This window comes from Rhea americana, unplaced genomic scaffold (assembly GCF_003343005.1).
Source record: "Rhea americana isolate MKP2758 unplaced genomic scaffold, rheAme1 scaffold_62, whole genome shotgun sequence".
In the NCBI taxonomy this organism is placed as follows: domain Eukaryota; kingdom Metazoa; phylum Chordata; class Aves; order Rheiformes; family Rheidae; genus Rhea; species Rhea americana.
In genome coordinates, this window is record NW_028186779.1 from 4996462 (window position 1) to 5018485 (window position 22024).

The 22024-nt window shown below is 40.8% G+C and overlaps 1 protein-coding gene and 1 gene segment (V, D, J or C); both read left to right on the forward strand.

Annotated features, from left to right (window-relative positions):
* The window catches only part of LOC146587082 (amphiphysin), a 141664-nt gene extending 131354 nt beyond the window's left edge, over window positions 1-10310 (forward strand). Inside the window, exons 20-23 of the mRNA XM_085320236.1 lie at window positions 5311-5463; window positions 6416-6682; window positions 8404-8505; window positions 9718-10310. Of these exons, the coding sequence (XP_085176362.1) occupies window positions 5311-5463; window positions 6416-6682; window positions 8404-8505; window positions 9718-9825 (630 nt within the window). The 3' untranslated portion in view covers window positions 9826-10310. The remainder of the gene's footprint in view (window positions 1-5310; window positions 5464-6415; window positions 6683-8403; window positions 8506-9717) is intronic.
* Window positions 10311-11988: 1678 nt separating this feature from the next.
* On the forward strand, window positions 11989-21868 carry LOC146587084 (T-cell receptor gamma chain V region V108B-like; the record flags this gene model as incomplete). The annotated part of the segment is given in 2 exon segments: window positions 11989-12076; window positions 21544-21868. Coding segments are annotated over 2 exon segments (413 nt in total), but the record flags the coding sequence as incomplete, so codon positions are not given.
* Between the last annotated feature and the right edge of the window lie 156 nt (window positions 21869-22024).

Sequence of the window (22024 nt, forward strand, 5' to 3'; positions counted from 1 at the left end):
GTCCAACAAGAAACGTGCAAGAAATTCTTACCTCTCCCCTGAACTCCACAGGGCTAAGTCTTTGAAATTTAACTTTACACTTTTCTCGAATATTACATATCTTTATAAACAGTAGGTCTTTTATCTGGTAAGCTCATCCCCCATGCTTTGTTTAAAGTAGCAGTATTGCTGAATGCAAGAGCTGCCGTAAGAGATCAAGCTATAGTCTAAACTGATAACCCAACTCCAGTGGAGGCTGGTCCCTCTGATGTTGTGATTTTTTTTACCTGATTCTTCTACCACCTCTAGAAGGCTTCCAAGACTTCACAGGCAATCAAAATATTCCCTAAAACATGATGATTAGTTCCCCTTGACACTATATCAAGAATCAGTAAGGTTGGAAGGGACTTCTGGAGATCATCTAGTCCAACCCCCCTGCTCAAGCAGGGGCAGCTAGAGCATGGCGCATCTTCAAGATCTCCACAGAAGGAGACTCCACAACCTCTCTGGGCAACCTCTTCCAGTGCTCYGTCACTCTCACAGGGAAGAAATTCCCCCTCACAGTCAGGTGGAACTTCCTGTGCTTCAATTTCTGCCCATTGCCTCTTGTCCTGTCACACGGGACAACKGAAAAGATTTTGGCCCTGCCCCCTTGTCACCCTCCCTACAGGTACTTGTACACATTGATAAGATCCCCCCTCAGGCTTCTCTTTCCCGGGCTGAAGAGGCCCAGCTCTCGCAGCCATTCCTCATAGGACAAAGGCTTCAGCCCTCTGATCATCTTCGTAGCCCTATGCTGGCCTCTCTCCAGTAGCTCCATGTCTCTCTTGCACTGGGGAGCCCAGAACTGGATGCAGTACTTGAGATGAGGCCTCCCCAGGGCTGAGCAGAGGGGCAGGATCACCYCCCTCCACTTGCTGGCAACGCTCTTCCTGATACACCCCAGGAGACCACTGGCCTTTCTGGCCACAAGGGCACATTGCTGGCTCATGSTCAACTTGTCATCCACCAGTACTCCCAGGTCCTTCTCTGCAGAGCATCTCTCCAGAAGGTCAACCCCCAGCTTGTCCTGGTGCCTAGGGTTATTTCTCCCTAGGTGCAGGACTCTGCACTTGCCCTCGTTGAACCTCAGGAGGTTCCTCTCTATCCAGGTCTCTGTGAATGGCAGCACAGCCTTCTGGTGTATCAGCCACTCCTCCCAGCTTGGTATCATCTGGAAACTTGCTGAGGAGGCACTCTGTCCCTTCGTCCAGGCTGTTGATGAAGAAGTTGAACAGGATGGGACCCAGTCCTGAGCCCTGGGAGCCTCCACTAGCCACAGGCCTCCAACTAGAGTCTGCGCCACTGATGACGACCCTCTGAGCTCTGCCTTTCAGACAGTTCTTAATCATCCACCTCACTGTCCACTCGTCTAAGCCACACTTCCTGAGCTTATCTGGGAGGATGTTATGGGAGACAGTGTCAAAAGCCTTGCTGAAGTCAAGGTACAAATGTCCACTGCTCTCCCCCCGTCTACCCAGCCAGTCATTCCATCGCGGAAGGCTATTAGGTTGGTTAAACAGGATTTCCCCTTGGTAAATCCATGCTGGCTACTCCCGATCGCCTTCTTTTCCTCCATATGCCTGGCGATGACATCCAGAACGAGCTGTTCCATCTCCTTTCCAGGGATGGAGGTGAGGCTGACTGGCCTGTAGTTGCCTGGGTCCTCCTTCTTGCCCTTCTTGAAGACTGCACTGACATTGGCTTTCTTCCAGTYCTCAGGCACCTCTCCAGTTCTCCAGGACCTTTCAAAGATGATGGAGACAGCCTGGCAACAACATCCGCCAGCTCCCTCAGTACCCGTGGGTGCAGCCCATCCTCACGCATGGATTTGTGGATGTCAAGCTGSCCMAGGAGATCTCTAATCCTATCCTCCTCAACCAAGGGAAAGTCTTCCTTCCTCCRGACTTTCTCCATTGTCTCTAGGCTCCGGGATTCATGAAGGCTGCCCTTAGCAGTGAAGACTGAAGCAAAGAAGGCATTCAGTATCTCTGCCTTCTCTGTATCCCTTGTCACCTGTGGGCCCCTGCCCATTCAGTAGTGGGCCCACATTTTCGAGCCCTCCTCTTGCTACTGATGTATCTGAAGAAGCCCTTCCTGTTGTCCTTAACATCCCTTGCCAGACTCAATTCCAAATGGGCCTTAGCCTTCCTCGCCACATCTCTACATACTCTGACTGCATTCCTGTAATCCTCCCAAGTAGCCTGTCCCCTCTTCCACATTCAGTGTACTTTCTTCTTCTGTCTGAATYTGGCCAGGAGCTCCTTGCTCACCMATGCAGRTCTCYTGCCCCYTTTGCTGCACTTCTTACTCATAGGGATGCAYKGCTCTTGAGCYTGGAGGAAGTGATGCTTGAATACTAGCCAGCTCTCCTGCACCCTCCTTCCTTCTAGGGCCTTAACCCATGAGATTCCTCCAAGCAGGTCTCTGAAGAGGCCAAAAAGTCTGCTCTCCTGAAGTCCAGGGTTGCAATCCTGCTTGTTGCCTTACTTCTTTCCTGCAGGATCCTGAACTCCACCATCTCATGGTCACTGSAGCCAAGGCTGCCCCAACCTTCACTTCTCCAACGAGACACTAGAGACCAACCTGCAGCCTCCAACCATCTCCAACCATCTCCAACTATATTAGCATATTTAGCTGCAATTATAACTAACTCATAAGAATTGCCCAGTCCCTTTCTAAATCCTGCTACAAGGCCAAATCTTCAGCTTTGGAAAACTGGCATGGCTATATTCAAATCACAAGTTGAGGTGCTCAACCCATGTTAGTCCTCTCACAGACCCACAGCAGCAGACTTTTTCTATTCTATTTTTTTTCTTTTCCCCTCTATCAGGCTGGTATAATGAAAAACTGGCCAGATTTTGTTATTTGCTAGAGTTAAGTAGTTTGAAATGCTAATAGATTATAGTCTTCTAGACCAGTAAAGTTGCTGATGACCTATGAAAAACAAGTTTGTATGATTAGTTCTCAATATGAAATCAGATAATACAGGTAACTGTATCTGCAAATATATGGTTCACCATAGCTGAGTATGGAATTCTAGCTTTTCTAAGTTCAATGGGACCAACCATCGTTCTTTTCCTTTTCTTTCCTTCTTCCTCTCCTCAAACATTAAACATTGAAGCTTGTGGTGAGGTTCATTTTCTGCTGCCTCCTATGTGTCTTTGCAAAAGCTTTTCCACCTTTCTTATTAGAATAAATGATTACATAATTCTAAGATGATGTGTAGATTCAGTAATTTATGGCTACAGACTCTGGGAGTCTGACCCTTTCAGTGCAGTATATTTGAGAGCTGATTTATATAAATTAGAATTCTCCTCCTTAGTGGAATAAAATGGGCTGTACAAATGCAATAAACAGGAAAGAAGTATTGCTCCTAATCAAATCAGACAGTAGGATCAATTTCTGCAGCGTGCTACTAGAAGCTAGAAGCACGCATATAAAGTCATTCTGATTTGTGCTCCATTCCCTGTCTTTTCTACTAGCCTTCTCCTGAGTTTTTACATCCACTATTTATTTAAATATCTTCTTGAGTCAAGGCTGCAAAAATCAGTAATACTATGAATGGCAGGCTTCCATGCCTTACTCAAGATTTGCAGGAGAAGGTTTCAACGTTTGCCAATGTCATTTATTGTTACTTCTTTTTATGATAGGGCATCTTCCGTTAGCAGAATTTTCTATATAAAACAAAGCTTCTCCACTCATTCCTACTAAATGCTATAATGCTTTCTTCTTTCATAGACACTGGAAGATTGTATCTACTGGACTAGGTTGCCCAGAGAGGTTGTGGTGTCTCCTTCTCTGGAGATCTTCAAGGCCTGCCCGGATGCAACCCTGTCTAACATGCTCTAGGTGACCCTGCCTGAGCAGGGAGGTTGGACTAGATGATTTCCAGAGGTCCCTTCCAACCTCATCCATTCTGTGATTCTGTGATTACTTTAATTAAGAGCAGCCAAAACAAGTAGTACTAAATATTAGATACTGCTAAAAAATAGTACCTGAAGAACAACTATAAACAATTGTAGGTAGTACAAGGTGAGGTCAGGTAGCTGAGATAAGCTTCTCTATTAAGGGAAGGTTAAGCTGAGGCAACAAAAAGCATCAGGCTGTTAAAAAGATCAGAGACATTTTTGCTAGCTGTTGCTTGACTTCAGTATCTAGAACATCTTTTTCTTCTTCAATGTTCTCATTTTATCCCAGTACTTTCTGCCATAATATATTAAAAACTCCATACCAGTATCAATTGGCTTAACAGAATGACTTTTATCATTGAACTTTTACCCTCTAGCCATTAAGTTTAATCTGCTCTAAGTACGTACCATATACGACTGTGAGCGTACGCCAGTATATACCAGTTTGACTGTTAGTGTTGAACATATTGTACAAAAACTAGGGAACAGCCTTTACTGGATGAAGAATTTAAAGTTGATCTGTAGGCAGGTATTTTTCTATCCACATTTGAAGAACTGGAGCAAAACACATTAACTTTTCTAGTGAACTTAATCCTGTACGCTTCAGTGATGTCCAGGATCCTTGGGCCTGTATTTATGTTTCATTTTTTCACATTGACCTAGTGCTAGATCTTCCATTTATCTTTTTTTTTAATTTCTGATCTTCATCCAGCTATAGATAATATTAGTTTCAGCTAGTATAGCCCAATTTGCAAGTCGCTTTATTATAAAGGAGTCTATAACAAAATAAGGCAATATTCTTGAAGCCAGGTCAGGTCTAGAAGTAGGTGATGGTAGCTGGAGATGGCTTGTAGCTTTTCCAAGAAAAGTGTGAACCTGTAGACACATGAAAAACTTTCAGCCTCCTCCTCAGTGGATATCTGTGGTGAATTTCTTAGCAACACAACTTGAAGGTGAATCAGCCCCAAGACTGCAATCATGTAAATGTTTCAGCAGATAATGGAAGGAACGTTTTTTCGGGCGTCCAGAAGGGAGAAGAGCCAGTAAAAGAAAATGCAAGAGCCTTGACAAACTCTTACTGCRCTAGTGACATCTGAGGACTCCACTAAATGTACCTAGTGAGGTTTCATAAACTTATTTCTTCCATCTATTAATCAGCTTCATTGTGTAAGTTTAGCCCTTCGTTTACTGCATGGTGTGTCAGGCACGTGATAGCAGCCTCCAGCACTGTTCTCCACCATATATCGGGAGAAATCCCAGTGAAACCAAATTGGTTGGAACCAACTGGAGAGTTTGCAGAGCAGAGGCCATTCCATGGCCTCTCTCCAGATGATATCCACATTTATTGTCCTGAAAGGCATCTCCTTCCTGTTATTTTTAGGTGATAACTACTTCAGAAGGGGCTGCGGTGGTAGAAGATGTTGGTGCAGTGGTGGCAGCAGAAGCTGGTGACAGTGCCACTACCACTGAACAGGAAGGTGTTGCTGCAAGTGACCAACCTCAGRGAGAAGAAAAGGAGGCTGATGTGTCTCAGGTAACTTTTACTGGTACAACGGGAGAGTGTGGGGGGGCAGTCTTTTGGAGAAATAGGGAGATAAAAGTTTTTTTTTTTTTTATTGTCTCTTGCTGCTGTGTCCTATCAACAGCAGTACCTTGTTTTGTTTTAAATAAATCATGATCAAGCTATGTCTCTGCATCTGCCCTACTGCCTTTTCTTTTGTGACCTCTGAGGAGCTAGGGAAAAAGTTGCTAGAGCAGATCATGCAGCTAGGGCAGACAGTTTCCCCTTTGTGTTATCACATGTTTTATTTCTTCAGTCTGCCAGAATACTAGACTATCTGGCAGAAGATCATTTAACATATTCTTTCCAGGTTTAAGTTCTCCAACAAGTTTCATTAAATGCCTTTTGTCCTAGGCTGTGTGATTGATCAGATGCTTTCGATTTAGCCTTTTTAGTTTGTGTTCTTAGTTATATTGGTATGAATCAGGAGAAATCTTAATCCCCTTAATCTGACAAAAAATAGGTGATGTTTCCTACTCGCATCAGCTTTACATCGCTATTATACTACTAACTTGAGTTTCCAAAGAAACATAGGACAGTGGCTCTTGGGACCTGAGGCTTGATCCAAACCCAATCAAAGTTAAGAGAAGGAGTGAAATGGGAGCTGTGTTAATTTCTGTGCACATGGGAAGTAGAAACCAATAGCAGAGCATTTTTATTATTTACTGTAAATATTTGTGGTAACATGTAGAGCAGATTTAGGAAGAATAAACAGAACTGGTCAAATTAAAGAAACGAGTTTACTATTTTACCTTGTTGCACAAGTACTGTTTCTTCTCTTAATGTAAGAATGCACTATGTAGAATAGGAACATTCATTGTCATAGTTGCGCCATATAATAAATAAACAATTATGTTTTCCAACTTGAATTAAAGTACTAAATACTGTTTTGGTGGTTTAGTGGGTTTTTTTCCCTCCTCCTTAGGAAAAGATCAGCAGCATCCCTTCAGTAGTAATAGAGCCAGCATCAAACAACGAGGGAGAGGGAGAAGAACATGACATCGTCATGAATGAATCTAAAGATACTGTGACAGATATTGGCACTCAGGACACTGACAGTTCTTCCCCGGAAATTTCCCAAGTTGGCAATGAGCAGAAATCCACTGAAGAAATCCAGGCTGCAACTTCTCAAGATCAGCCTGCATCAGCAGAAGGCACAGCTTCTGCAATGCCTCCTGGCTTTCTCTTTAAGGTCTGCTTATGTGTTCATTCATTCATTCTTTAGATATCCTTTCAAATCTAGCTTCTGCAGGTTATCTGTGTGTACAGGCAGCATGCTGTTTTCTTGAGGCCAAGGGATGTTTAGTTAAATAATCACGTGCAGACAGAACTTTTCCTTTATGTTGTTTCTCTATATGTGAAGTCTTGAGAAAATGTGTTTTCTGCACATATTCTTAGGTAGCTGTAGAACTCATTCAAATATGGGAGCCTTTTCATCTCACCAGATTATTATTGACAATGAATATATTGAATTAAACTGCRCTGCCAGAGTTAATCAGGAGTAGCATATGACTGTATGATAACAATACCATAAAATAGCAATTTTTTGGCCTGAAAAACTATAGTAGAAGTTCTGACTCTTACTGAAATTGTAACAAAGCTAAGGTGTCGTTCCGTGACTTTAGTAATGTTATAGTTACAAACTATATGTTATAGTTTATATAATATATGTATAAAAACTATATTATGAGGGTAATCAAACAGAAAAGTTTAATGAGATGTAAGAGAAATTTTTTCCTTGGCTGGCAAGAGCCATAAGATATCTTGGTTCACAGTGTACTAGATAATACTTCTCCCTTCAGAATTACTGAGCCAGAGAAAAGCTCCATGAGGATAGATGAACTTTACATGCTTCCTATTATAGTTTGCATAGTTCAGACTAATTAGTCCCCTAGCACTCCACAAGCATGCCATTCATTTTGGTCTGTTCTCACTGCTCAATGTTTTCAGCAAACACTGAGAATAATATTAAGATGAGGGTAAACAGCATTTTGCAACTTTGACTCAGACATGCTGACACGGTTCCCCTTTTAGTTTTCATCGCACTCTCTTGGGTAAGACGTAAATAAGGAGAAGCAGGATATTTGCTTGCCATCTGGTTCTTGATGCCATTTTCTTTCATTACTGCAGTGTTACCATGGAAGTAGTTGTACCTTTGAGAAAATTGGAATAGTGCATCTCTTAGGGTGGTAGAACTATTTAGTTAAAATGATCTGTTCACCACAACACAATGACTCTACCAATATTTTGATAATTGCCCATTTAAAAGAGAGATATTTTGGGAATCCCATCTGGCAACTAATGGGAGTTCTTCCTAGAGCAGACATAAAGTAGGGTTCCCATTACTTGCCTCCTTGATTCCATATGGAAATTGGTACTGTATCTCTTGCTCTAATTTCTGAGGATGTTTATAACAAAATAATACACAATGGCCAGAAAAAACAAGAGTCCTAAAATGTTGATTCCTACAAATTTTTACCCAATTTATTAGGAAAATTCTACCATCTGTCTCACAAATGTAGTGATGACAGTGGAGAATGAAAGCAAGTTCCTTACACAGAAGGAATAAGGGGAATGGGACTCCTCCAAGAGGCAGTGCTTGTGGGGTGTTGCAATGTGATCGGTTTTTGAGATTCTGTAACCCTGGAAAAGTATGTTTCGAGAAAACTTACCTTAAACAGTATCTGTCTCCAAGGATATAAATAGAAAACTTTAATATTATTTGATACTAGCATTAACAATTTGAACATAATTATCTGTAGCCATATGTTGCATAAAGAAGGTATATATTGGAGAGTTAAAAAATAAAATAAAAGCACTCTTGCTTTTTTGCAGTTAAGATTTAATGGAGAATTTTACTGGAAGAATATCTCCATAAGATGATGTCTATATGTTTGATATTATTTTCTTTAGGTTGAAGTTCTACATGATTTTGAGGCAGCTAACAGTGATGAGCTTAATTTAAAACGAGGAGACATTGTACTAGTAATTCCTTCTGAGACCACAGCTGATCAGGTAAAAAAAAAAAAAAAAAAAAAAAAAAAGGAGGGATTATTTCTTTTGTTGAATTCTTTTCTTTTTCTCAAAATTTGACCCACAGATTAGCGTTAATAGGAAGTGCCTATTCAAAATGGTATTACTGTTAGAAAACATGAAGAGACTTTGTTTGTACTTCATTTTACTTGAGCCTAAAGGGAAAAGTTCACTACAGCTGAAGTTCTGGATATTTTTGGTTATTTTTTAAACAATTTTTTCTCACATGTTCAATACAGCAAACTGAAATATTTTTTTGACTACTACTTTAAAAAAGAATCCCACTTCATACTGTTAGTACTGGCCACTTCATTGGCATCTGCAAGTACTCAGAAGGGCCAGTGAAAAGTCTCCCATTGATCTGGGAGTGGGAGGAGAGGGATTGGATCCTCCTGTGATAATACCTCTGCTTTGAATGAAGAACATTTCTTTAAATTAGTCTAAATATTAATCCCACCAGCACATATTTAGAGTGCTGGGGACAGTATTTTAAATTGTTTTGATAGCTGATGCTGCGTAAAGGTAGGTAATAACATGTTCATGATCTCAGCTGAGCTTTCTTCTAACACAAGAGAGAAATGTATTTTTTTAATTTCACTATACTATGCTAGAGATCTTTTTTAACAGGATACTTTTTGTTCTTTTTATAGGAATAAATTCTCTTATCCTTACTTAAATTATTTTATAACATACTTCATGAGCAGTTCAACTGATTTCATTAGCAGTATTTGCACAATGAGATATCAAAATCTTTTCTTTGTCTTCATTATTTTTTAGGATGTTATGTATTAAATATATGCTTAATCTTCACTTCTAGCCCACTCCTGTGCCCTTGCAGCATAAATATGCTAATACAACTGTGAGATTTTCAAAAATGTTTCAACACATATTTGCACAAATGCAGATCTGATATAATATTGGATGACCTGAAAGGCTGATTATCCAATTTTGAGTTCAGCTAGCAGTTAAATGGGCTAAGGGCCATACTGTATGCTCACAAACCATTTGCTSTCACAAAACTGTGGTCTGGCAAAAACGGATAAATCTGCGTGTGCAAAATCAGAGGCTACTTTTTAACTGAAGCACCCAATCTTTTAGCCATGTGAGTCTGCAGCTTTTTCAGGTGTGATTAGTAGGTGGTAGCAAGGAATGGAGAGGGACATGACATTTAAAGAACTGTCTTTTTCTTTGCAGGAGGCTGGCTGGTTGACAGGCATTAAGGAGTCAGAGTGGCTTCAGTACAGAGATGCAAATAGTTATAAGGGACTTTTCCCAGAGAACTTCACACGCCATCTGGAGTAGTTCTGCGCTCAGGCACACAAGTGTGGTATGAAGCTCAGTCAGTAGGTTTTTAACCTCTTTGAAACACGGGAGCCCACCTTTTTAGTAGTCTAAGCCGTTAATGGTTTACAGACTGGTGCCAGACAAAACTTGTTGAAACATATCGAAATGAGCATGAATGCAAACAGTTAAGCTAGCAATTTCTGAATCAGTACATGAAAAAAAAGTCAATTAAAAAAGTAATGTCCTTATTTGTTCACACATATGTGGCAACAGGTTTGTTTGTGCTTTGTCAGAGCTATGGTGATCCTGTATTTGGTCATTTCCCATGAAATCTGAAGTTAGTCTCCTTGATACCAAAACCTTAACTTCTCTGCACTAAGTGTATTGTATTGAGTTGCACTGCAGAAGATTTGATTAGTAATCCTGTAGCAATGAGGTCATACTATTATAAGTTTCATATGTTTAAAAAATGAAAACTGCTGCAACATTTTTCGATGTTATTTTTGGACACACATTATATATATACACGCAAGAATATATATGTGTATATATAAGTGCATATGGATACGTATGCATTTCCACAACTTCATTGTAGTTCTTTGACTGTGTAGTATCATCAGTATATGCATTGCTCTTTCACTGTCTGGCATTACAGGAAACAGTTTTGTTCCAAAGCAAAACTAGCTGCTCCATTGCCAAAACATTATACAGTATCTGTGTTTGTAATGTGAACTTTTCATTTTGAGATGATGAACAATGTCACGTTCAAAGCTGCTAAACCTTTGGAAAGGCATGGCTCAGTCTCCTCCTCTTCCAGCTGCAGTAGTCACAATGAGATAACCTAGAGGGGGCGGTGTTATGATGCTGATCTATACTTTTTTTATTTAATTGGCTGAAAAAAGAAAACAGAACTAATCTCTGAGAAGAAATAAACAAACACAATATATTTTCACTATAGGTATTTATGCAGCATATCTTCACAGATCCTTTTAAAATATGTAATGTATCCTGTATGATGAAGTCATCTGTAACTTAYGTTTTCCAGTGCTGTATCATTAAAAATAAACCTTTGATCCAAAAAAGCTGTTTCAACTGTGGTGCTTTTGAATTTTTGCTACACTGAATTTCATATAGTTCATATGTTATATTACTGAATCTAATTTTAATTTAATTCCTCTTTTTCAAAGAAACAGAGCATAACAGGTGCACCATCTAAATTCTTGCGGTCAACCCCAGTCTTAACTCTGGCTCTAAGGCCGGAGCTCCAAAGATCTGAACTCCAGCTCAGTGCATCTCCTAATTGCCCTTCCTAGAAATGGACTCTAACTGCTAGCTAATTTCTGCCCACAAACACCAAAGGAGCTTATCTGTGCTTGACTGTCATCCAAAGATTACTACTGCTTACTTACTTCATTCTCTGCTTCTCCATTTAGCTTGTGTGGAAGGTTTGTTCTCTGTCAATCTGCTCTRTTATATTTGCTGATTCAAAGAAGTTATAAATATTTAGGAGAAGTTACAAATATTTAGGAACAGCTACATTTTCCTATCAGTTCAGTTATTTTTCATGATATTTTTCTTGAGGATGGATGTATGTATGTGTCTCTGTAATTAATGTCTGTTTCTAGACCTAAGATGCCAGATTTAAACTGAAGAGAGAGATTTTGTTGCTCTGGAAGAGGAAAAAAAATGAGTTCTTTTTGTCTTTCAGAATATGATTGCTTTCAAAAGCAACCTCATAGTGTAGGTTGCAAAGAAGTTGACTGACTCAGCTGTGTTAGTTGATTTTTGGCTCTAAAATATCACCATGCATAATCAGAGTTTAAGGAGATTATAGGAAAGCTCTTTGGTTTTCTTCCCATTCCTTCCACAGGTTTGGCTATCACTGGTGATCCAGGGCCAATAATCTCACCAGGGAACAACTTTCATTAGTTTTGATCTGTTGCAATAATTTTCAGACTGTGATGCACCACCTTGAGGTGGTGATCTTAATATAATAATCTATTAAACCTATTTTATGCTATGACTCTAATGCCCTCCAGGCCACAATTCCCTGCTTAACTGGATCTTGACACTTACATTTCAGTAATAGATAATCTACGAATCATTGCAATAGACCCACGTTGGACGCTGAAAGTTTTCCTGTGGATGCCATGCGGCAGGGACCTGCAACTGAATGAGACCATGTTACATGAGAGCAGTAGCCCTAAAGAAGCAGATGGCAACGTGATCGGCCCAACATGTATCTTTATCCAGTGCAGATTGTGTGCAGGTACTTTTATGCCCTGTTGGTGCCAGAAGTATCTTAAGTGAAATTCAGCACCCTAGGCCTTGATTTCTGTAATGTCCTTGGTACAGGCCAATGTGCCAAATCACTGGTATGGGGTTTGTTGTACATGCTAGAATTGACATTATTTGCCTATGCATTTAGATGGGAAAGGTCTCTAATCTAGAGCAAAGAGCCTTCATGGTTTCTTCCAAAATGCTCTTCAGAAATACTGTTTGACTATACTCTTTGTTTCTTAATTCCACATCTGTATAAAGGAAAATATCATTTCAAACATCAACAGATGTCCACTATGGATATCTGGTGGATATCAGATGTCCACTAGGGATATCAGAATGGCATACCATTCTGGTGTTAACTATGTCTTCGTATCTTGCACATGCACCTCAGAGCCCCAAAGCAAATAAAACAGACATCCTATGGGAAGGATAAGAAGAATTATAAATGCTGTGTCTTTAAAATTCTTTGCAAAAAAATCTTATACTAAGATGGTAGATGCTAAAGGAAGGACATTAACTGGGCTACTGGAATAATTTTCCTAATTTTCCCTTCTGAAAGAAGGAGATCGTGGATACAAACATATTTATCATTAGAGGTTAGCAGCTATCTTTAATATGCAGTTTCTTCTTACTCTAGTTTCATTAGACAATCAGACATATCCCTCAGACACTTTAATGGTTACAGCTCCCTAGAAGAATAGTATGAAATAAGTGTATTTCTCTGTGATCTATACAAGCTTGTTCTAGGGCATACAAGGGAAATTCTTTATTCTTTCCAGTACATGCTGTGGCTACATACCGGTGACTCTCTTTAGGAATTATATTAACTCAGAATTATTTCCTCCTTTACAGATGTTTCTGATTAACAGACCACACTGGACCCGTTGAGCTACTGCATTTCATGCTTTCAGGGTATCTGCAAATCAATAAACCATTGTATGTTGATTTCTTTAAAGACTTATCTATACCTAAACAACAGCATATGCTACTAGCCTTCTACAGTTATAATTTCTAATTCTACATCAAATGAACCTTTGAAAGATTTAGGGACCCAAACTCTTGATCCTGCAGGCTGATTATGCAGAGCATGGTCTTAGAAGTAAAAAAAAGAAAAATAACCAAAGACAGAGGAACATCTCATGTGAGTCAACTAATAAATTGTGTATTTGCAGCTTGTGGTTTATGACCTTTCAAGAATAATGGAAAGTGAATAGACCCTATGATACTTCTGTTCTCTTCCTTTTCCTCCTCCCTGCCTTACTCTACCCCTTCCAAATCTCACAGCTTATTGCATCTGCCCTTGTCCTGAGAAGAGGGAGGGAGGCTGTGGGGGACATGGTCCTACTCAGATTGTGTGATATTTAATTCCAGGTCAGTCTGATCACTGACATGCTAATGTCTGAAAGACATGAAGTAAATCATAATCTCATTAAGCTCAGGTTGAGAGATGAAATTGTTAAGACGCAGGGAAAAACAAGTAAAAGAATGTTATTATGATGGATAACTTAAATGGGTAGAGTTGATGAAAGAGCAGCAGGAACAGTTTACAAGCCTCTTCCCTCTCACACACACTTGTACAGCAATAGCTTGAGCATGTGTTACTGGTGTAGTGGCCAGAAATCGCAGGGTAGCCTCCAAAAATGCCACAGTTCTCTGCTGTTTGAAGTACAAAAACTACTTTTTATGGCTACTTTTCAAAAAACGTATATATTTTTAAAATCCATCTTTTACTTTTCATATTTAAAATACTAAGATTGCAGTTGATTGACGAACACTGGATAAACCAATCCATGGCTAAAGAAAATAGCTCAATAATGAAGCAAAATCATATTTTTGAAAGCAGGGCAAAAGCGCATGAAGTTGTTTTTCCATCTTATTGCAATCACCAGTGTTCACTGTTAGCTCTGATATGCTTTCTGGCAGTGAGATATTTGCTACAGATGAGGTGGCTGCAATGTAGTTGGTGCAAACAAAGCCAGTGACACTGTATGGTAGCCATGAGGCTTCTATTTTAAACTCCAGCTCTCTCTGGAGTAAAGAAATTTTGTTCAATTTCTATTTAATTAGGAAGAGGAGTTTTTAGGAAATGGCAAGTTCCCAGTTCAGAATAGATGAATATGAGGTGGGACATGTTTTTTGAATCAGCATATCCCTAAGTGTATAGATACAGGATATGATAGTCACTTTTCAAAAATTTCTCTCTTAGGTCCTCACCCACATGATTTCAGCTCTGAAGCTCTTTTTGTGTGTACTGTGTCTCCAGCAGCATTTCAAATACATCTGCATTTTTTGTGCGCATTGGATTCAGTCTGACCTATTTAATCAGCCCAGAAGCATCATGTGGGGAAAACTGCAGCACTTTCCAAGTGGTCTTTTTTTGTAACCAACAGGAAGACCTCACAATTAATGCTAAATTAGCAAAACTGAAATCATCCCAAAGGGAATTGTGCTGCATATTCAGATGCTTAATAGAAATTAAAGGAAACTTCCGTGAAAGAAAATGCCTAGACAGTAACAAAAATATCACTCCATGTCTATATAGAATTTCTATCTAGTCACAGATACCAAATTAAATGCCAAGAACTACAAAGCAGAGTGCAGCCGTCAGAAACTGGATCTTCAGGAGTCAGCAAGAGCCACATCAGCCATAGAAAAACCAACCTCGATCCAACCCCGATGGACGTATACTGCTGTCCTGTTGCTGAAGCCCACCATCTGCCCGTTCGCTCCAATGAGGTGCGTGTATATGCATTGTGCACATAGTCACTCCACAGCTTCATAGCTTGTCATATCCCCAGGGCTGCAAAATCTCTCAGTGACCTGCCAGCAGAGGATCTGGTCCTGGGTTGAAAGTGGCTCTTGTSGCACAAAGTGCAGAGAACATTATCTTACCTGTCTGCCTTGTGTAAGAAGAGTTTCTTGGCCCTTCTAAGGTCAAGTACAAAACTCCCATATGTCCTCAGCCTGGCCTCAGAAGAGAAAATAAGCTGCAGTTTCTCTCAGTGCTGTTGAGGTATAGGCTTTGAGGCAACCCAGCCTAACCCCAACTGAGTAAAACGTGACTCTGTATTTGCCTAAACTGTAGTATGATATGTAATTGGGTGAAGAACATCAAGCTCCTGTAAAGGTAAGACATTATATATCTTGATTAGTAAATTTCCAAGTTATATGCTACAAAGGAGAAGATAAATGTGGGCTTTCGGTACTCCATGTATTTCAGGTAGTTATGCAAAAGAAGCCCAAGTTCTTTATAAAAAAATTCTAATTTAAACACATTTAGTTGCAATACAGGAAAGAATCTAGCAGTTTATCCAGGGAGGTAAAAAAACACATGATCTTGAGAAACAGATGTGTGGGTTAAGGCAAAAATCCCCAAATGAGAAGGACATACAAAATTCTCTTTCAGTGGCTAAAGTCTGACAGACCTTATACCTGGCACGGTGCTATGACTCCTAAGGTCTTGCAGGGATGTAAATGAAARTGGAAATTGCCCTAAATCATTTGCAGGGATTCAGGACACTATACTACAAGCATATAAAATGTATGGTTTTACAGGAGCTGTGATATAAATGCTGAGGATCTTTGTGTATCTGCTGGCCCAAGTAAGAACATCACACTGCTGTCCTTTTGAAAAGTATTCATGAAAATGACTGATGCATGACTGTTTTCCTTTAAAAATTCTTAGTGTTACAGGCATCCTCAGCTTCCACCTATTCCTATTACATAGCTGCTCAAAAATGATTTCTGGGGGTTTTACTGCTTTATACCCAGTAGAGGGTGGCAGATGCCTGATGCATTTAGCAAACTGGAGCTGTCATTCGATTCAGTGTTCAAATATGAATTTGTTGTAATAATACCTCATTATCGGAAATTGACTCATCTCTGCAGACACACAGGACAAACTCATACAATCCAAAACCAGTCTCTTATGCACAGTATCTGGCTACTTCAACTGCAGGCTGATGAAGACAGAAAAGTATATTACTGGGGTGCACTGTAACTCATTACAGCAATACCTACTTGCATCTCAGACATACTAAAAGTTGTGCTATAAATCACGCCAGAGTGACTACCCTTGAAAACTCTTCACCAAATATCAAGTTACTTAGCTGATTCAATTCAAAGACATTTTTTGGATTAAGAGAAGAAAAACATTTTATATTCTTGGATTTAAATAAATAGTTAATTTATTAATGATGAAAAAGTATTTTTAAACCAATAATTCTCTTCATTTTTTTTGGCTCATTGGCACTAATTTGACCCATAAAGCCAGTTTCTCCTCATGATTCTTGTATATGTCTGCTCCTGACTCTTTCTGTTCACCTACCCATGATTTGTTCTACTTTTTGGGGCTGACCAGAAAAGCCTGCTTGACTTCCTGTTCTCATGTTGTATTTGGCTACAGTATTTGACTTTCAGCTAAAACAGCACTACTAAGTGAATGTTTGCAGTCTTTTTATGTTGGTGTGTTCAAAACCCACAAGCTAGTCCCTTGAGCAAAATTCAGTTCTCAGCCGCCTGGCACTGTCCCTTGAAACTACAAAAATGCTGCACAAAACTGCCTCTTCCACAAAATGCAGACTTCAGGAAAAAAACTCCTTTTTAGTAGTGTTTGTAATATGTAGCTAACATTTGCCTCTAATCCTTAGTCCTAAAGGAGAGAGCAAGTGGAAGTAGAGGTAGAAAATGGAAACATGTAGGGATAATCCTAGTAAGTAAATATTCCATAACTATTCTATAATGCCTGCTCATTTTAGGTTGGCATAGTAGCATATAAATTCATTTTATTCCTACTCCCAGACTCTATTTTTGTCCTTTCCTTTTCCTAGAGATCTGAAGGAAATAAAATAAAAAAGTACTACCAGGAGATGTGAGGTAAGGATTTCTAAATAGCCCTGGTCAGTGTGTAAGTGCAGGGTCTTTGGACAAATGACTCTTCCTATCACATGATTCTCCTCCCTCTCCCTCTCCTTCCCCTCTCCCACCAGCACCTTCTCCTGGAATGAGGAGACCACACCTTGTTCTCATGGGTTTCCTTTATAATACGTAGGAGAGTTTTAAGTTGTGAATGGATGTCAGTAGGAGGCAATGAAGAAATCAAATAGTGCAGATAGTTTTGGGGGCAGGAGATGAATTAAAGACAGTGGTATTTCATGTTTCATGTCCACTTTTTTCAAGGAAATGCAGTCTTTATGCTTTGAAGACTGTTGCACTCTTCTGATTTCCTGAATGGAAACTAATCTAACATTTTACCTAATCTAACAATCTGTCTAATTTTTTTACCTCTCGAAAACTAAACACTTTGTAGGTCTCCCTTTCGGTGGAGTGAGGCATCTACTTCTATTGCAGGCTTGCTCCCCATGATGACATGATCATGTATTCACTCTCACTCCTTGTATATACTGGTGTCCTTTTCTCTTTGCTGTCAAAGTCTGAAACTTTCCAATAGGCTTGAAACTGCAACAGCCAGTGTATCTTCTCATTTTCCTCTCAGAGGATTTAGGAGCTTTTCTTTCATTTTGTTCTTTCAGCTCTGGACTATTCATCACTTGGGAGTGCACAACACAGCTGGCCTTGAGGAGCAGCAGCTAAGATACATGGCAGGCTTTCTGAAAGACTTCTCAGCCTGTCTTTTTTGCTGCAAGTACACATTTCTTTCCATTTTTACAATGTTTTAAAGGTTCTTCTAGTTATTTATATAAGAGTACATGTCTGATGCCCCCACAGGATGATAACATTATACTCCTGAGAGTAAAAATTGCTCTACTGTGCAAAAACTGGGGAACTGATGAGAAAATTTAGGTCCATTGGTGGCTGGAAATATATGGATACTTATCAAACATGGGCACCAATTTCTAGCTGCTGCCGCCTCATTGCTGCTCTCCCTTTTCATTTTCCAGAGGTGCTGTGGGCCATTAGCCAGGCCCAGAAGCATAATCCTATTATAAATCAGGCACACAAAGGCAGCACTTCTGAAAATTCTTGCAGCCAGGTCAGATACTACCTACATCCATTGACACTAGTATCTCCTCAGAAAGTCCCCAGAGAAGCTGCTCTACCTCAATTTCTCAGTCTCTGACCTCAACTGGGAAACAGCGATCTCCATAGAGAAAAATCTCAGCTTATGCATGCGAAGATGCTTGTGCATGGTGAGAGAGCTGAAGGGGCAGTAGGAAGGGATCCTGATGTCTCTGCTCTCTGACAGAGAATATTTTATTGCTACAAGCTCCTCCTTTCTGCGTTCTCCTCCTTGCTACAACATGTGCTGATGACTCCTCAGCTGGAGCAGGAGCTAGGCCATGCCATGACCCAGCCAAACACCACAAGCAAGCCTATCTGCAAAGTGACTGCTGGATCAGCCCCTACTTATACCCGCTGGTACTGAGTGATGCCTATACCCTGGAGAGACTGCTCCCTCTCCCACACTCTCTGTTACTTAATTTTTATGGGAAGTCCGCTTCCCTAGAGGCATCAGTCAGCTGCTGTGAGCACAGACGCCTGCACCCTGTGAGTACACAACCTGGAAGACAGTGAGTGATCCTCCTGTGCTGCATGGGAGTATGCACAAAACTACAAGTCTCTCTGAGTCCTGAAAAGAAACTACCACAATGAAATCATGTGAGAGCTATTCCCAGGGACTAACCACTTGCAGGGTCATAGTGGCTCTATCCCCTCTTGGAGCTTGGGACCACTCTCCCTCGACTCTTCACCCAGGCTTGTGGGCAGGAGCTTGGTAAGCAAAAATTCGCGCACTTTCTCCTCCTGGCCCTGCTCATTGGCTGCAGTGGAGAGATCTAATAGTACAGATGGCATTTTCAGCTAATGAATTTAAATACTGCCCTCTTCCCTTAATAAATTAAGCTGAACACTGAATGCCAAGTCACTGCAGCTTGTGTAAGAGTAAACTTAACTGTATAAGGAAAGAGTGAAGAAAAGCAGCAGTGTCCATACAAAACTCCCGTGCTATATCTAGGTTAAAAGAATGCATTGCTCTGACTGCAAACTATAAAGCAGAGGAGTGAGTGCAGCAGCACAGATAGAGACCCATCTTCAAGCAGTGTGCTAGGCCAGATGTAATCTCTAATACCACTCTCTGGCCCATATAGCAGACATTTTTTTTTCCACTGCCCATCTTCTCCCAGCAGCTATTTCAGCACCAGTCTGGGGAGGCAGAGTTTAACCGGTGAGCGCCTCTCAGCTGCCAAACTCAGCAAAGAAAATAAAGGATGGCTTTCACAGCAGGGAATCCTAATGAGCAGATGGGTTACTATATCCCTTTTACTTGATATTGTGTTTGATTATTACTAATTCAAAGATCTTACATGCCTTTAAAATCCAAACAACTTCTAGTTGATCTGTTCTCCCAAATCTATCTATCCAGTTGCTTTTCCTCTGTAGGATATTTYTCGGCATCTATCACCAGGTTGGCAGCAAGGCCAGTTGTTGTCCCAGACACTAGTGGATCCTGCTTGTTGTGGTTGCTCTCTACTGCTCTTATGTATATATAGCTGGGTTTGAGTATTCAAATGCCTGCAGTGGTTTTATTGTAGTCTACCTCCTTACTGTGCTATGCTTTATAGTGTGACTTAGGAGTATTAGCTGTGGCTGTACCTGGGGCTGTTGCTCGCTTGCCTGTGATTAGGAGTGGGGAGGTATTAGCAGGGAGAAGTGACATTGTTTTTCTTATAAAACCTGATTTTGTGAAAATAGAGAAAATTTTGAGCACTTAAGACTTCTGCAGGTATAAAGATATCATTACTGCTAGATTGTTACATTCAGTTTGAGAGTGACCTACAAGGACTTTAGACGCTTAGTCTAAAAGTCCATATGCCTGAGGAATCACAGGTTCAAGAAGCATGATTAGCAAAGACTGGAGGAAAGAGAGGAGGATTATGCTCATACAAAGGTGAGTGGAACAACTTTAGCCTGAAGAGGTTTAGGGTGTTTGAGCCAGGGAGAGCAGAGCAGCTGTCTCTTTGATTAAGCCTGGGTGGACCATTCCCCATCTCTCAAAATCTGGCCTTTTGTAGCTTGCTTGTGATTATCCAGAGAAGTTTTATGGGAGCTCAACATTAGCCATATCCCAGCACAGGAGTCACAGACCTCTTCTGGGCAGAAAGATATCAGTGAGTGAAGGGGAGGAGAACAGCTTGGTGACCTGTTGTGGTTAAAGGCTCACAGCCACATGCATAGACAGCAGTTACCAATGGCATCACTAGATTTTCACATTTACACCCTCACTTCTCTTTTTTAACAGGAAATTAAACCAACAGAGTAAAAAAATTAATCTTCCGCTTCACCACTTTTACTTTGCTTTCTTRGGACAGGGCATCTATATATATTTTTAATTTCTTTCTCTCTCTTAGGATTGAACTCTACCAGTGTCTCTGAACTTTCTTTTCTGAGGAGAACTAGGAAAACTTAATGGACTTCTTGGAAAACCTCCCACCTTGTTGTCTGTGCTGTAAGCAAATTAGATATATTAGCTATTCTTAATGGTCTCAAATATATTTCTTCTTGGTTTTATATCACACTTCCATTTGTCTTCCAACTTAATTATGCAGTTTTAATCAGTGATGTGTTACTACTCAAGTCCCAAACTCAGATTTTTGCTGAAAAATTGTAGACCAATGACTTGATTATGCACTGCCTTTTACCTCATCTAATGGCTGACAAACGTGTACAATACAACACCCACATGGCAAATAAGGTTTTGTATTTCCCCCTTCACATGGGGAGGTTTTGTACTTCCCTTCATGTGTAAAAAGTTGGACAGGGCTGACCAGGTACTGCATGGCTGTTCAAAGCAAGAGAGACRTCAGTTTGCTGGCAGACTGTCACATGAAGTAATCTACTACGATCTGCTTTTGCCAGCAGCAATCCCATTTGTGCCACAAAAGCAGGCAGTATTTGCTAGGGCAGGCTGGTGAGAAGTGCTTTCAGGAGAGGGTTGGGGTGTCTGAGGAGAGGTGGACATCAATCGTTAGGAAGGGTGGGCTTGGACATTTGGAGCCATTGTGTGTGTGCTTAGCAGGATTTGCATGTAAGCTGGAGAGGAACGTAGTAGATAGTGGAACAAAATGGGAGTATCTGAGCTCCTGACTACGCCATTCCCGCTGTGGTTGAGCTTGTCAGTAGATGTAATCCTCGGCGGCAACAAGTTGGAGAACTGCCATTGGCTCTATCAGACGAGTCATTTCCTCCTCCCGGTTGCTCTACTCTCTTCCTAGCTAAAGGGCTTCACCGCRTTTCTGCCTCGAGCTCAGTTCCAGGTGTAACCGCCCGCASGCAGCATGTTGCTGCTGCCAGTCCTTCTGGTAGCTTCGTTTTGGTCTTGTAAGTCCTTTTGCCCTTCTCCTCYTCTTTGCGTGTGCTMAGTACTGAGAAGAGAATGCTTGTTCCAAAATCTGGTGCCTTCATCCCGCCACCCAATGTCTCCCCTTTCTCTTGTAGGTGGAGACGCACAAGCAATCCCGGTACAAACGCCACAGTYGCTGAGAAAGATGGAGCGCAGCTCAGCCAGTATAGCATGCAGAATAAACACCAATACCTATATTCACTGGTACCACCAGCGTGCTGGACAGCCACTGAAGAGGATTCTGTATGTGTCAGGACAGTCACCTACGTTTGATGACAGTTCCAGTAGCCGAAAGTATAACGTTCAGAAAGATTCTAGYGAGCCCGTTTATACTCTTCGAATTCATTATTTGACTCCGAAGGATTCTGGCCTTTATTTCTGTGCCTATTGGTTTGTATTGAGCTACACAGCATCAGAAGGGTAAAGTCAAACCGTGCAAAAAGCCACCCTGCACTCTGAACCACAAGCTCTGAACTGTGCCAAAATGCAGTTGCTTCCGTATTCCTCCCCTCTCAAACTGCTGTCTGCAGCGGGATAGGAAAAACAGCAGCTTCCCACTGCAGCTGTGAAATAGGT